The 16,925-nt window shown below is 35.3% G+C and overlaps 1 protein-coding gene across 5 annotated transcripts; it reads right to left on the reverse strand.

The window, feature by feature from the left end:
• Window positions 1-2,551: 2,551 nt before the first annotated feature.
• On the reverse strand, window positions 2,552-8,686 carry LOC148869134 (uncharacterized). Of its 5 annotated transcripts, none has more exons than XM_088967560.1 (7): window positions 8,528-8,686; window positions 7,970-8,440; window positions 7,708-7,791; window positions 7,540-7,603; window positions 5,559-7,446; window positions 5,000-5,108; window positions 2,552-3,504 (listed from the first exon to the last, which is right to left on the reverse strand). In XM_088967560.1, exons 5-7 carry the CDS (start codon window positions 7,440-7,442, stop codon window positions 2,870-2,872), a joined length of 2,628 nt encoding a protein of 875 aa, XP_088823686.1. In that variant the 5' UTR covers window positions 7,443-7,446; window positions 7,540-7,603; window positions 7,708-7,791; window positions 7,970-8,440; window positions 8,528-8,686; the 3' UTR covers window positions 2,552-2,869. The 5 variants fall into 5 exon arrangements, with proteins under 5 accessions (XP_088823686.1, XP_088823685.1, XP_088823687.1 ...); XM_088967559.1 differs by having other exon boundaries at window positions 2,789-3,504; window positions 7,970-8,060; window positions 8,267-8,585; XM_088967561.1 differs by having other exon boundaries at window positions 2,789-3,504; window positions 7,970-8,060; window positions 8,429-8,568.
• Between the last annotated feature and the right edge of the window lie 8,239 nt (window positions 8,687-16,925).

The raw sequence follows: 16,925 nt of genomic DNA on the forward strand, positions 1-16,925 counted from the left end.
TCAACCCACAATAAATGCATGTTATGAAAGAACTTGTAAATCCAACGAGTCCCTGAGATGCATTTTCCATCTATGAAGCAAACTTGAGCAACTTTGAATCGGTTGACTATGAAACAAATCAAATGAACATTATGTAGGGGTGGTAATTCGTGTTCTCATGTAGTGTTGAGGCAGGAGTATTCGTATATATAGGTCGACATGAACATAATACAATTAATTAATTATGTTAAATTTTTAAACATGAACGTGACCTGTTTATTACACATGTAACACGACGCGACCTATGTAATATGAATTAATCTGATTAACATGTCTAATTTTCTATTAAGTAACATGTATAACCTGAATTAGCATGAAATCAACATGATTAACTTATTTAAATTAAACAACAAATAGATTTAAATAATAAAATTAACATTCAATAATTTATTACTTAAATAAATTCATAAAAGCCATTCAACTTAATATTTACCAACCATAATAGTATTTTATCCAAATATTTATACATGATCTAATACTTTAAACTTGATCATTGGGTCATTTTTTTAGTTAAATAGGCCAATCCGAAATTGACATGTTTATTAATCATGCTAAACAGGTTGACACGATTTTGACATGAACATGATTAAAATAAATTTAAATGTACTAACTTTGTGTCGTATTTGAGTCATGTTCACGTGTCATATCAAATATTATCAGCACTAGCACTACGAATCCTTACCGTGGGGTACCTCTACTTCTACTACAAACTGCTATGAAATTTTGTTTTTTTAATTTTTCTCAACTTGAATGGGTCAGTTCACAGTTGCAAGTTGCAACTAGAATTCAAGGCACGAATACAAGAGAAATAATGAATTTATTAAGCAGGATATGATATATTATTGGTTACAGAGAGCACTGACTAACTTTGAGAAACGCTTGAAGCGCTAAGAAGCTCAGTTTTACAGAAAATTTGAAACTGCAAAACGCAACAAGTTTTTGAAGATTCTGACTTTCATGGAGTTTTGAGGATTCCGACGCATTTGAAGATACAGAGACATGACGTAAAAAATACCAGATTGAAACTTTTCCGTCTTAATTTGCATTCTAATTCTAAACCTCCTTAGTCATATTGGAAACACTGTTGAAAAAACAAATCGAAACAGGTGGACAACCGCATCTTTCGTGATCAAGTATATTCGAATATATCGATAGAAAGAGGTTAAACCATGTTCAATTCAATCAGCCTGGAAGCTTGGCAACTAGCTAGTGGGTTACATGTCCCATTTATGTTTCGACTGAAAACGAAATTTTGCGAATTTCATTTAAGTTTCAACAACGTTTACAACTGTGTTTATGTGAAGAATCAAGTATTGCAAGATAACTGATAGGGGTGTTGATTGGACCGGATTTCCAATCCGATCTGGTCTAGTATGAATCCATTACAGATGGATCAGGTTCAATTCAATCCGATGAATACTTTAGATCATTTTGGACCGGTCTAATTCAATATCTGAATCGTTTAATCTGTTCAAATTTTAAAGTAGATTGGTTTTAACCCAAATATGGTCTATTGACACTTGTATTCCTATTTTCTATAAATACATTACAGATATTGGTTCAATCCAACCCAATTTAAAATAAGCCCATTGATCGGGTCCAATCCAATCCAATAAATATTTTGGACCATTAAGGACTGGTCCAATTCAATGTCTTAATGGTCCCTCCAATCCATCCAAATTGATTTTGATTTAAATGGGTCCAACCCAAAACCAGTCCATTGACACTCCTATTGCATGATAACTGGACGGAGGACATTCAGGGTTTTTGTATCCAGGACACCAAGCACAAAGTGATAAGCCCATAGGCATCCAGTTGATGTTAAGGCTATGTTTGGCTTGATGGGAAATAAGAAACAGAAAGTTGAGGGAAAGTACTTAATAAAATTTGTGAAATTCCTTATCAACTTCCCCTCAACTTTCTGTTTCTCTATAATTTTCTATCAAACTAAATACAACCTAAAGTTCTACAGGTATGCTAGCCATACAACCTGCATGAGCTGATATATGGGATTTAAGGATCAGATTGCATCTCATTTTCATAGATGCTTGAAAAGGGGTTGTTTGTTGGAAAAATTATGCATATAAATTGTATGAAAATCTGCAGTACTTTATGTTTGTCTTAAGCTCAATGTTTATATCTTTGTGCAAATTCTATTGTGATAGTTTATACCAACACTTCGATTTCATTCCCTATGTTTTGTGGACCCTTGTATTATATTCTCAAGGGTCCGTTTGTTTCACAGTTGGAATCGGAATCAGAATCCCTTGTAATTGGAATCAGAATGATCTATTCTCATAGTCTGTTTGATTCAGACAGGAATCGGAATAGGAATTGGAATAAGCTGGAATGGGGTTTCATTCCCAAGGGAGGGGGAGGGAATGGTCATTCTGTCAAATGGGGGAATGTCATTCCAGCAGGAATGGAAATGGGATTCCAATTCTGCCTGTACAGGTTTATTTCAAACATGATACATGGGAAATAGTGATAGAAAGAAACTGAAATGAACAAATGGATTAAATCATGTAATAATCAATGAAATCAAAAGAGTCTCCAGTTTTAGATACTCACCATTTCAATTCTTTCTGTTGTATTGACTGAAGTAACCTCTATGTACAGGAAATAGAAGCTCCAGCTACTAACTGTTTCCTCCACATGCCCATCAATTTATAGGCTCAGGGTTTTATAAGTAAACTGCTTCCTTCACCCCCTTCCCCCCCCCCCCAAAAAAAAAAAAAAAAAAAAACTAACTAAAGGAAAAAAAAAAGAAATGAAAAGGAAAAGAATATCTTTAGTAAAAAAAGGAAAAGAACAAAGAAGGTACAAAATACTAAGATGTAAGATCTAAAATAACCTCCTGAACAAGTCCATCTAAAACTTGCTTCTCCAATTCACCTACAATTTGGTCAGCTTCATCAACAGAAAATCCATTTATCCAACCCAAATCCCATGTACCATTCAAAACCAACTTGCAACTGAGATCTTTTTCCAACATTATATAAAGAATATCCACGGGAAAAACACCATTAATCTTATTATAATTGTTCAAATTCTCAACCCCACAGCACACTTCCTCCACTACCTTGTCTAGAGATATGATGATTCTTGAATCCCTGAACCCAAATAAAGGATGACCTAGTTGTAATGTTTGCAGGCTTTTTCTTTCCATGATCTCATTTGCACAGTCCAAGAAGAGTCTCACATTTGTCATTCCAACATCAAGTACACTGGGCTCTTTTGAAACTGTAGGTTGGTCAACATTCACATCAAAGAGATCTGCAACACAACTGAGGAATGATGGGTTACTCAAAAGTAATGCCTTCATAATGCTGGTTCTAATAGTATTCCTCCCTATAGTTTCATGGTTGATGAGTCGGGTAGCTTCTCCTTCATGTCCAATGCCTCTCTCATGTTGGGTTATACATGGTGTGGTTTTAGAGAAAGAATTGTCCTTGCTGCAATGATCTACAATCAAAACAAAGATACTGGATCATGTAAACAAATGCAGATAAATAGATGCATACTTGGTCTAACTGTGAAGTTAATAAACACAAGTTACCAAAATAGACTTTGTACATGTTTCTATTTGCTATATGGAGTATGCAAGTTCTTAAAATACTGGTGGAAGGGAAGGAGTTTTTATAAGGATACTTGAACAAAGCACTGTTGGTAACAGTGCATGTGAAAGTATTTGACATAGAGATTGAAAGAACTTACATAATGAATAAAGCACCACTTCTGTTTGTTGTTTCAAGCATTGAGTATGATTCTTTCTCTTTATTTTAGGATCATTTACACTCAAGAGAAATAATAACCTATTTTATATGGACACTAGTAGGAGCATCAGATTCTGACAGAATTATGAGTGTATGATTTGTCATGAAAAAAAAAATACTTCATGACACAGTTGCTATGCTTTAGCTTTAAGTTAATTTCTAATGATACATCTTTTGTGTTATATAAATGATGGGCCAATTGTTGAAAAAGAAAAAAAAAAGATTGAATTAAATGCATATATATGTGCAGACAAAACGGCAAACAAAGATTGATAATATTAAAGTATCAAGTAATACAAGCTTATCATTCATGTCCAAAATTTACCCTAAGATTTTGAGGCTCTTTAGTTATGTATTAAAGATGTAACAAAGAGGAGTCTTCTCAAATGACATGTTGGTGTTAAGTGTACATGTAAAGTAGATGGTAACTTTGTTGAATGATTCGCTTTTGTTGAAATTATTTTCTCCATTTATAGTTTTAAGCATTCATGCTCTATTGTATTGTTCTTTCGGGGTAAGGTTGATGCCCCCCCTCCTTTCTTATTAATAAATTTTCTTTTTAGCCAAAAAAAAAAAAAAAAAAAAAAAACTCTGTGCTAGAATATGTTTGATCAGACAAGAGAATTGAATCCATATAGTAGTTCAGGTAAACTGAACCAATTTTCTCCTTTTTTAGTATTATTTTGGATTATCAATAAACTGACCCTGTATCATGTATATATGCAAGTAGACATACAGATTCAGTGGTTAAATTCCAGTCCACCAATGATGCACAGAAAAATTCTTGGAATTCATTATTATAATATATATGTATAAATTATAAAATCTCACATGCATGCAAGACTAATTAAATGCTCGAATTTTTATTTGATAAATAACTTCAATTTATCAATTCCTTAAAAACAGTATGCAATTAAATGCTAAACATGCCATATTGAGAAGTGCAACGCTAGCATCTTTGGCCTTGTTCGTTGTAGAGAAGTCTTAAATCACAGGTGAACAAAATATTAATGGGGTTTGTGTGCAATAGTTATATATTGCGTGCAAATTTTGTGGGTTGTTGTTTCCTGTCCTTTTGTGATCTAAGGGTTTTGTAATGGCAAAGTGTGTGAGTAGCGTTCCACCTATTGAAAATTCAACAACTGACATGATTTGTTAATGTCATCACCGAAAAGATGATTTACCTTCAATATCAATTTCAAAAACTGTTCTTCTTTCCCCTGCAGGTACTTGATCCACAAGAGAAACGCTGGTTGTTGCCAAAACAGAATCTTTGCATTGCAAATTCTCCATCTGCAGAAGATAAATTGTATTGTTCCTCCACAGATCAACTTTATCATTCTTTATACATTAGGAAAATAAAGAAAAAGTTATTTGTTATTCATTTAGGGGTGACTTTTGGTGACAGAGTGAAGGTAGGTAATGCATATCATCCGAGGAGAAATCAGTTACTCCACTTGGAGTAACGCTGGGCTAAAAACCATGAAATCACGTCCTTTGATGCATTAGTGTGGCCCCATTTTATGACACTTCATCCAATTCAATGTGGTGTCACATCAATACATCAAGGAATGTGACTCACGGTTTTAGCCCAGTGCTACTCCACCAGGAGTAGCTGATTTTTGAGCTTTTCATCCCCCTCAATGAACTCTAGAACAATAAGACCTATGTAAAGAGGTCAGGGAAGAAAGCTGAGTACTTAAAGCCAGTATCATAGAGATAGATTTTTATAAGAAAACTCACAATTGAACTAGTTGGCAGTGGTTCTCTGGCTGGTATTGCTTTCTTTGTGTGGCTTTTCTTCCTCCGATCAGCAGAATTTTGTGATACAGGTTTTGTTGGATGTATTGACTTAGGACCTCGAATGGTACTTCGTTGGAGTGGAAACTGGTTTTTTGTGATGGTCAGCTCGCTTTCAGGCTTTATCAACTTTACAGAGGTTGATTTTGCCAAGTTCTGAGATCTTGATTCAGCTACACATTTCACATGGTCTTTCTCTACTGGTTTTCTTCTGTCAGATGGCACCATTTTTGTCTTCTCAGATTTTTTGTTTCTTGGCAAACTATGATTCAAGGAAGCGGAAGATTTCATCTTATTAGGACATGCCTTCTCCTTATTATTAAATTCCTTGACCTCTGGTTCCCTGAGTTTTTTAGTCTTCAATTCTTTTACTTTCTGAGTCTCACTAGGTGATGTTTTAGAATCCTTGGCTCCTTCCTCCTGGATAATCCTTTTGGTTGCAGCTACCTCTTTTGTTTCTAATTCCCTTAGCATCTGTTTTGGGTCCAAAGCTCCCTTTTCCCCCATAAACATTTCAGTCAGAGGCTCTTGTTTTGCTTCCAGTCTACCAAGCATCTCTTTAAGCTCTGGAGCTTCCTCTTTTCTGGGGAAGATTTTAGGTGGATGCACCTCTTTTACCTCTAGTTCTGTGATGATTTCTTTAGTATCTAAATCTCCCTCTTCCTGACTAAACCTTTCCAACAAGGGCCCTTCTGTTTTTTCATATGGAAAGTTCAGGGGTTTTATGATTACAATAGGTGGAATTTCACCATCCAACCTCTGTTTTGAACAGGAAGTATTGGAAAGATGGGAAACACTGTGGCTATTCTTCAAAAGTCCTTTAAATTGCATGGCCTCAATTATTTCTCTCAGTGTCCTTTGCTCTGAATCACCAATGGAGTCCACAAGATTTGGTTTCCTTACATTTGGCATGTCAATATCATATATAGGTCTCCATTGATTTGAGCTCTTGTCACTCTCAACCTGTTTCTTTGAAGGCAGGATTTGTTCTGATGGGAGTTCTTCCAGACCCATAAGCTTGGCAATCAAATTTGGGGACTTTACCTTTTTGTCTTGGGCTGTTGAACCATAAAAAACTGAGCTTCTAGAGTGAACCATCAAGGACTGGCTGGAGCTTGTCGAGGGAATATCAACAGTAGAATCAAATTCCCTTCCACTCTCGGAGTTGGAAGACTTTTCTTCCTTGGAAATAGGGAGAAGGTTTTGCCTGGAAAGGCCATCTTTGATCATTTTCTTGAGTTCCTCCCTGCAATCCCTTGAAGAATCATCAAAAGAGAGATGGCGCATATGCAATCCTCTCCGGTGGTATTTTTCTCCAAATCGACCTGAATCAACTCTATCAATAACCACCTCCTCTCCTTCTTCTTGTTCTGACCTTGGCTTCTGCTTTTTCTTCAACTGAGCCATGTATTTTGAAGCTTCTTGCAGCTTGTCAAGCATGATTAAAGACTCTTGCAGATCCAGAGCACCTTTCAACAGATCTCTTGCAACGTCTTTAGGTGGCCCATCAAAACTCAAGCCCTTTGACAATGAATCAATCATATATTTTATCTTCTGAGTTCCTCTAGAGACCTCTGACAGTTTAGAGGAAGGAAGGTTATGTAATTCTTCTGTGTTCCCTTTAGAGATGAACTCCTTCCTTTCTTCCTTACATGCCAAAGATGGATTTGAGTGTTTCTTCTTACTTCTTTGGCAATCAATATCATTTTCCACCCTTTGGGTACCAGTCTTGGATTTTTTGATTGTCCCACATTCCACAACTCCACTTGGATCATTGCAAGTGAAAAATGATCTGTAACCAACTGATCTCACTTTGTGTTGAGGCATTATTCTATAGAAGAAAATTCCATTAACGGGGTCAGAAGCTACTATTTCAGAGTATATAGCTGGCCAAACTCAATAACATTTTCCAAGAAATACTTACATGTCCTTGGACTTTCCAATGGAGTTCTTCGGGGGACCGGTTACAGAAAAACACCAGTATGGGTCTGTTTCAAAGAACAGCAAAAGAATGAAGAAACAGTTGCCTCCAAATCAAGTAAATAAATAAAAAGTAAAAATCAAACGACACCTTTGTTTGACAATTTCAAACCTGGGCTCTTGAGATTGTCAACAATTTCTGATTAAGATTGTTTATTGGGACTAACAGCTTCTGATCAACTACATTTCTTCTGCTCTACAACAAGCCAAGCCACCGAAAAACGAGAAGAAGAAGAAAAGTGGGTAAGCAAGTGACACATGAAAATTAACTGAAATCAGTCTCGGAATGAACGACCTGAAAAAAAATGAATTAAACAAAACTAAAAAGCAAATTAAAATCAATAGGTCATTCTTTCTTCACGAAGTATTCAAACCTGGGCTGATGTGCATGTTGCAGTCATGATTTCTCAGAAACTTTCTAACCATACTGGTCTCCTCCATCACAGCTCAATTAGAGACCTTCTCCTGCATTACTCAAAGACCCCAATTAACAATGTGAAACATAAAGAAAGACCCAAGTGGGAAATCAGGACAAACTATTCATGGGATTAACAGAAAATAATTGAAAGCTGAGCAGAACCCAACAAGAGTTTCAGAAATCCCTCACTCCATGTGAGCTTGGGATTATGGATCCAAAAGGACAAGAAGAAGAGCTGTTACGATTGACTTACTGGTTTCTAGTACCCACTTCAGATATTGAAAACAAAAGCTGGATTTGTTGACAAATTTCTTATTAATTTAATGTACAATGAGATCATTGAGATGGTTGAGTAATTTGGAGATGTAATCTTTTGTTATTTCTAGTTGGTGTCGTATGCGTATAGAAGACTGACCAAAGAAGCAATCTGCTCAAACGTGACGAGGGAAAGCTGTAAGTTAGAGATCCAAGGAAGAGAACAGTCGTAAATGAGACTCTGCAACCATGAAATTACCAAACAACACATTCGAAACAGAAAGAAATCCAGAGTTTTTTTATTTTGATTTTTCAATGTTGAACAGTGGGCTCAACTAGACTTTTATTTATTTCAGCCAACCGACAGCATTTACAGCTATTTTCTTCTTTGGCCCAGGCGGAATCTATGAGAATCATCGGAGGTCCATTGATGGGGCGGGGGCCACTATCCTCAAAACCTGGCCCGGATAAACCTGGAAATTATTGGACGTTTCATGTGAATATATACCCTATTGCTTATTCATGTGGGCCCCAATCTCCGACCCTTGATATTCTTGTGGGCCTCCCAATCTCTAAATACTCTGTGACCTGACCATTTTGGTGCTTGTTGGACGGTCTGGGTCCTCTGGGACCACGAAGAATGGATACTAAAGACTAATGCTGCATGGTGGTGTCAATGGATCGGACATGGTTCGTTTAAGCCGGATATGGATATCGAGAAAGGTATGTTAGAAGTTAGATTTGTCATTACTCATTAAATAAATGCTCAGGCTTTTTACCTTATTCATTTATTTCGCCTAAAACTTAAGATTTAATTATTATTATCAAAATAAAAAAGGCAAGGATTTCGTAAGAGCAACGCGCATTCGTTTAATCGTTTACGCCCATGGCTTTATGGGCCATGGGGCCGTTTGTAAGGATTTAAGCCTTGATTGAACTGTTTTTACTAAGCCGATTTGAAGGAGTTACTAAAGGGCCCATTTGGGAGGGCTTCAGTTATGTTGGCTGAACAGTTTTGGAGAAACTATCTAAGACAGCTTTACGACAAAATTGATTTTTCGGCTCCGTAGGTTTTTTTTACCAAACATAGTTTAATGGATTTCTGAGTTTTCTCAGCTCATGTAATCCCAAAATCCACTGCATGAAAGCCCTCCCAAGTACATTAGTTTCTGATTTTTCAAGGTGGGCACTTTATGAATAACCTCAAAGCTATGTTTGGTGAAAAAATCGAAGAGCTCAAATCAATTGTTAACCAATAGATTATCCAGAACGCTTCAAATAGTTAAATAGCTTAGTTGAATCTTCAGCTAAGCCCTCCCAAAGAGGCCCCAAATGTCCATTTGAGAGGATTGAAGAGTAGCAGCTTCTGACTTTCTGAGGAGGGTTCACACGGACAGCCTATATAAGTTATATTAGCCTCTTTGAATAGTTTATTCAAAGTGCTTCTAATTTTCTAAAAGCTGAACTAGTTAGTTGAATCTAGGGGCGTCAATTGGACTGGATTTCATCCAATCCGGTCCAGTTCAATGTGGTCCAATCCAATCCAATGAATATTTTGGACTGGTCCAAGTCAATGTCTATACGTACTATCTGTTCAAATTTGTTTTAATTCAGATTAATTCTAGCCCAAACCTACTCCATTGACAGCTAGCTGTATTCTTATCTTCTACCAATGGATTAGATATTGGCTCAATCCAATCCAATCCAATAAAAATTTATTACGGATGGATCAGGTCCAATTCAATAAATATTTTGGACCATTAAGTCTGAACTGGTCTAATTCAATTGTCATATTATTCCATTCAATCCGTCCAAAATGATTTTGGTTTGAATGGGATCCGATCCAAAAATGGTCCATAGCCCTAGTGAATCCTTAGTTAAGGCAGCGTTCGGAACCGCTTACCCGTCCACGGGATTTGGTCACGTTCGGTTAGGTGTGGACGGGACTGGTCCTGTCCACACCCCAATATAGCGTGGACAAGTTCCGTCCACACCCCAATTTCTCATCCACGGTAAAATCTCGTGGTTGGGGACTGTACACACTTGATTTTTGATCCCCTACTTCACACTTTCCCTGAAAGACTACCCTATTGTCTATTTCACATTTTAATATTTTTGCCAATAAAATATTAATTATTTTACTTAATTTTTTTAAAATTTTAATATTTTATCAATAAAATTATATTTTAAATATTTAAAAATTTTAACTATTTTACTGTTGTTTTTATAAAAAATTAATATTTATTGGTTAATATTAATTCATTGATGCATTTTTCAATATATTTATCATATAAAATGCAAAAATTAGATATTTATGATTAACTATATTGGTCAAGGTTTTCGAACCGCCGTTGACTTGGACAGTCATACTGTTCAGTCCGAGAACCGTCCAGGCAAGTGGTTCCATTTTACCCCAAACCCAGTTTTTGGCTAAAAACCGTTGAAAAAGTCAATAACCCGTTGACTCGAGCAGTCAAACCATCAACCCATTCAATGGTTTTTTACCGTTTTTTATTTTTAATTATTTTTTTATTTTTTTATTTTTTTATTTTTTTAATTTGTGTGTCAAAATGGGTTGTCCATTCGAATCGGACAAATGGACCGTCGACCCGGAAACCGGTGGTTAGAACAGTTCCATTTTTGAGTTATTTTTTAAAATGTTGATGTAGATCATTCATAAAATGTACATGAATTACATGGAATAAAAAAAAATGTGGTGTTAATTGGTCCACACTACACTACAGAATATCATTGTGGGTGTGGACTAGTCTAGTCTATATAGTTTGTCCACAGTTCAGAACAATTGTGGCTTGTGATGTGGTGTGAATTGGTCCTCGCCACAGAGTGTGGTGTGGATCAGCCCATACCCAATAATTTTTTATCCACACTTCAGAATACTCCATAAATCCTCCCAAATAGACCCTAAGAAATAGGTACACCGAAAAGTTTTTTATTTTTTTCTTTTGGGTGAACCATACTCGTGGCGCTAGAATTGCTGTGTTATTTCCATACTTGGAAATGAATGACTTAGAAAATGATAGTTATTATGCATCCACGTGACATGGAATGAGTCACAGGGCTCTTGTTTGACTATAGCTACGATGACTGTTTTGTCTTCTCCTTTTCACCTTTTTCCCGTTAGCATCATAAATGCAAATGTCATACAATTTCCCTCACTTTGCCTTTTTCGATCTTGATTATTAATATCGGAGTAAGTTTCAAAGGATCAATACGTATACCTATGGTTTATTGGATCGATGAGAGTCGGGAGACATTAAGTACTAATAAGTAACAACATGTGGTCATATTCAAATGCTAAAAATCCTTTTATGTTCAAAGCTTGACATTGAAGCCATTCTTATCTAGGCAGTAGGGCTATTAATGTGCCGGATCTACTTGATTGTTGATGATGCACGATCTAGTTATGCTCTATTGGAAACTAATTGGGATACTGAATTGGCTAGTTTATTGGGTCAATTTGTAAAGAGACAATATGAGAGTGTTCAAGTTGTTTTATTTGGGTGAATACTTTGATGTTTAAGTTAGTTGGGATTTTAGGAGAGAGTTAGAGAGTAAGATAGCTAGTCTGAGAGTTGAATCATGTGCATCTTGTGAGGTTGGAGGCAAGGTTTTTATATAAGCAACCTGTCGTGAGCCTTGCAATGCGTATTCAAGATCCTCGACCCATCTAGTCCGGAATTGGTTTCGCACTCGAAGACGGGCTCCGCATAGGCTGCTAAGGCTTATCCAGGTCCATCTGAATTGGGTGGGGAGAAGATGAACTCTGTTGACGTGGTGCCATGATCTCGAGGAGATCAGAAACAGTTGGCTTGCTTCTGGATAGAGGTTACATGGCAGCTCGACATATTAATGCATATAGTTGAGCTATTTGAGCCTCGATCTAGCTGTGTGACCCGAGGTGTGCGAGATAGTTGGGATTGCTGAGGTCACCGAGGTCACTAAAGTGTCATCTCCTCGTTATGCCACTCCAAGTGTCGTTACATCATTTGGCTAGCGAAATTATCCCTCATCAATTGCTATAATTGATTATGTTTCTATGATTTTGTTTGGATTAATAATTTGGACCGGTTCTTATTATTGTTTGCTCTAAATCAATAATTTTCTTAATAATACATAAAGATTTTATAATTTTTTTTTATTTTTGTTATATTTTATATCTAAAATGGCAAATTTTATAGATAAAAATATAAGATAAATTCTAGTTAAAAGCACTTTGTTTATTAATATATATAAACGACTTACTATTTTATTGTTGTTTTTATTAAAATTGTATTATCAAAAATCAAATTATAGTTATTGGTATAAATATAGTCAGGTCTATGTGCTCAGACCCGATTATCTTATTTATTAATGGAACGGTTTTGGGTCTATGAATTTGTCCTGATTAATAATTGATAATTGGTTCTCGACTATAACCTAGACCCCTTTGACAGTCCAATTCTTATCAGAGATTACTAAATATCACCTTTTGCGCCTATTAATACGTGTTATTTATGGTCTTTATAGACGTGATCAAACCATTTTAATCTATATTCTCTCATTTTATCATCTATTAGAGCTATTCTACGAATGATTAATTCTTGTAAGTCAATAAATTTTCAATGAGTTTATAAGACTATTCATCTCTAGCCGTGTTTGGTTGCATGTAAAATAAAGGAAAACGACAACGAAAACAGCTGTGACACTTTCCAGGAGGTGAGTACTAGTTATAGAAAAATGATATTTCTTTTGATTTTGCACAAGTCATTCTCCGAATAGAGAGATTGTTTATCTTGATGCGTAGGTTGCAGCACTCATCTATTTTCCAAAGTCTCAATTATTCAGTTATGTTTCCAAATGAAGCAGAATAGCAATAAAATTAGGAGCATGACTCATTTTCCCATTGAATGTTACTTTCCAAGAAAATTATAGCCTTACGCAATTTCCTTTTTAAGTAAATCTTACTGTCAGAAAACTGATGAGAGTTCTTCTCCATTTAACTGTCCTCTCCCCCTATTTCCCTTTTCCCTTATACAGTAAAAATTTTCAGTAGAATGTTTCTTTGCATGGTGGATAAAAAATCACCCCATAAATGATTCAAAGTATACTTGGATTGTTTGATAATAGCTGAAGATGCTGAACTGAAAGGTTCATCATTTTGTCTTTTAGTGAATAAGATTTTAAGGAGGTTGTGGGTAAGGGTGTCAGTGGACCGGTTTTGAATTGGACCCCATCTAGTTCAAAATCACTTTGGACGGATTGGATGGACCAACAAGACATATTGGATTAGACCAATCCGGTCTAAAATATTTATTAGATTGGATTGGATCTGATCCGTCCATAACAAATTTATATTGGATTGGGTTGGACTAAGGCAATATCTGGTCCATTGATGTCAATGGACCAGGTTTGGGTTGAAACCAATCTAAATCAGGGCCGGTCCAAATTGGTCCAAAACATTCATTGGATTGGATTGGATCTGATCCATTTATAATAGACTCACATTGGATTGAATCGGCTTAGACCAAATCCAGTCCAATTGACACTCCTAATTATAGGCCCGCTAATATCTGAAACTGAATTAGATACACTATTATATCCATGAAAATTTTATTATTTTATTATTAAAAGACAAAATAATAAACCCTTCAGTTCTTTTCAGCAACTTCAGCCACCATCAATTGGCCCGCTGTCCGAATATTTATTGAATGCTTATCCAACCATTGATCCTTCAAACTATTTGTAACCACTCGGAACTTGTCCTGATCCGCTCCTGACAAAGCGTGTCTCACAATGACCTCACAGCATCTCCGGACTGTATATTCACAACATTTTTCGTACTTATATTCATTCTTTATGAGGAGATGCTTCCAATATAGAGTAAGATGTTTCTGTGTGGTTGGTGTGAGACGTATTTTGTGAGGGGCAGATCCCAATTCACTCAAAACCCTTACAATTTATCTTATTCCTTTTTCATCACTGTCGCTGCTGAAGCTTGAGTGACAAAACAGGCCAAAGTAGTGTGGTTGGTTAAGGGAGTATCTCATCTCAATAGGGCATTTGGATCAGCTGCCAAAGAAGCAGTAGATCTGAAGTAGGTTTGGGTTCTTTTTTTTTTATGGTATTATATATTACACATTAGAGGGGATTAAGGGATGGGGACAGAAAAGGGTGCATGTGAGGTCCATTAACCTTATCACGAAGAACCTATAGTGGTTTGATCCTATGCGTTCATTTTTAATTTGAAAAAGTATGAATAGGCCTAATGTAGATTTCTGATTCTGACCACAAAATTATAAACATTCAGAAGGTTCAAAAACCACATTCTATGTACTCATACTTGCCCATGAATTAACATCAATTTGGAGCTGACATTTACCCCAAATGTATTTTGAGCCTAGAAATTCTAACTCTGGGATTATGAGTCATTCTCCCTTTTTAATTTGGAGGGACATGGAATGACCATCTCAGCTAGTAGATCGTTGACAAAACCGTGGAGATCTAATGCAAATCCAAAGAAATTGACTTTTGCTATTGGTATTGAATAGTACACATAAATAAAGAATTAGGGGTGAAGACAGAACAGGGTGCACATGAGGCCCACTAGTCATACTTGGTTTTTCATTTCACAATGAAATAATATGTTTATGTTCCATGACCAAAGATAACTTGAATAGAAGTTGGAAGCCTCAACTTTTATTTCTCTCCTATTTTCAGTCATGCCAAACACAGCCTTAAGGAATCAAAATCCCTATAAGAACTTTCAGTGAAATCATCATGTAATTGCAATAAGCTACCTGAAATCTGGACAGAGAAAGAAGAAAAGCCTACTAACTGAAACCTAAGCCGAGGACTTATTACTTGATTAGACAGTCTGACTGGCTCACCCTTGTAAAGTAAAACAAATGGGTTAGGCAGAGATCATAGGCTTGTTTTTGGTTGGTTCATTGGATGTATCCAGCCAAAATTAAACTGGGTTTATTCAGGAGTTGCCAGAAGTGGCCTGAAATTGCTCCAGAGTGAATTGTTTCAGGATGCAACCTTCATTAATTTTGTTTTGGAAATCTAAGACACAGGACAATAATTTGAAAAGACTGAGAGCAACAAAACAAACTGAATTAAATTAGGGGTAATTTGAATTGTGGAAAATGAACCCGCGTTCAGATGGAATTGAAGTTGTAATTTATACTGTACGTACAGCAAAAGATGTGATTGATTGAAAATGATGATAATTATATTCTGTTAACTATAAAAGTATATTTAACAGGCTTTAACCATTAATGAATATTTTATAAAATATTAAAAGTATATGAATATTTTATAAAATACTAACCATTAATGAATATTTTATGAAATGCTACCCCGTACCAAGGGCCAGTATTTTGATTTTTTTTTTGTTTATGTATTTTAATATATTTTGTTTGGCACCCATTTTTTATGGTGTAAGTTTTAGTTATTGTTTTATTTGATATTATTTTTTTGATATTTTTTATATAAATAATAATTCACTTTACGTATCCTGCATTATTTGAAATGAGTTTTTGTTTTCCTTTTTTAGTGGAGGTAATAAGTTAACAACCAGTAATGTTTTTAAGAGTGGAGGTAACTAATATTTGAAGATAATGCCTTTTTTTGAGAATACATACAAAATAATACAAAACATAGGGTTTTGTACTCTACATATTTGTATTTATACTCCTTCCAAACTGAATCAAAGAGACTTAAATGAAGCATATTGTTTTTAGCATTAAAACTCTTCATAATTAAATTGGATTCGGGGTTTAGATAAGCTTCTTTTTTTCTTTTATGGTATGTTTTGTTTGTTTTTATTTAAGCATCTATTTGACTTGTAAGAATAAGAGTCTAGAATCAGAATCAAAATGGTTCATTCTGATTCCAACTATTTGGTTGGGCAGAATCAGAATCCATTCCCATTCCTAGTGGAATGGCAATCCTCCATTTAAGGGAATGGGCCTCCCCTTTCCCTGGGAATGAGAATCCATTCCAGCTTATTCCTATTTTGATTCCCATTTGAATTAAAACAATTGGGGAGGAATAGACCATTCTGATTCTGATTCCGATTCCAATGAATTTTAATTCTAATTTCAATTTCGACTGTGAACCAAATGAACCCTAAGTTCAAAAATTTATGTTAATTTAATATAGATTTGTTAATACTTTAGTCGAATTAGATATGTGGATATGCAAATCTATGTTTTATATATTTATTGGATATCAAATCAAATTAACGGATGAAAGACAGATGGCCTAAGAAAAGGTGGGGAGAATAATGGAAAATAAAAGTTAATGCATTTTTAAGCCTAGTTCTTGTGCCATGGCATATTTGAAGGCCCAATTAAAGACAATCTAGGCCTAGACAAAGTCTACAAAAATGAAATCAAATCTAGCCATAAGTGTAATAGCTATATGTCATGATTTACCAATATTAACAAGATTATGTTATGGTCCTTCCTATTAGAAAACAATTTGTGCAAAAAATTAAAAACAAATACATATGAGAATCACATAATTGCAAAAAACAAATAAATATTTGTAGTTAAGGAACATCAACTCAAATCTTTGGACATAACTTTACAAACTAAGGAGTGGAATTGGCTCTAGTCTAAGTTGAATCAATTAGCACTATTACACTATAA

This window comes from Nelumbo lutea, chromosome 2, assembly GCF_056320005.1.
Source record: "Nelumbo lutea isolate HS-2025 chromosome 2, American lotus-T2T, whole genome shotgun sequence".
Lineage (NCBI taxonomy): Eukaryota > Viridiplantae > Streptophyta > Magnoliopsida > Proteales > Nelumbonaceae > Nelumbo > Nelumbo lutea.

Bases quoted from the DNA above. Each gene is read 5' to 3' on its own strand.
- LOC148869134 (XM_088967560.1), bottom strand. From the start codon at position 7,442: ATGCCTCAACACAAAGTGAGATCAGTTGGTTACAGATCATTTTTCACT. The intron at 5,109-5,558 runs GTGAGTTTTCTT...TATCTTCTGCAG, and splicing joins CACTGCCAACTAGTTCAATT to ATGGAGAATTTGCAATGCAA. The intron at 3,505-4,999 runs GTAAATCATCTT...TTTTGATTGTAG, and splicing joins TTTTGAAATTGATATTGAAG to ATCATTGCAGCAAGGACAAT.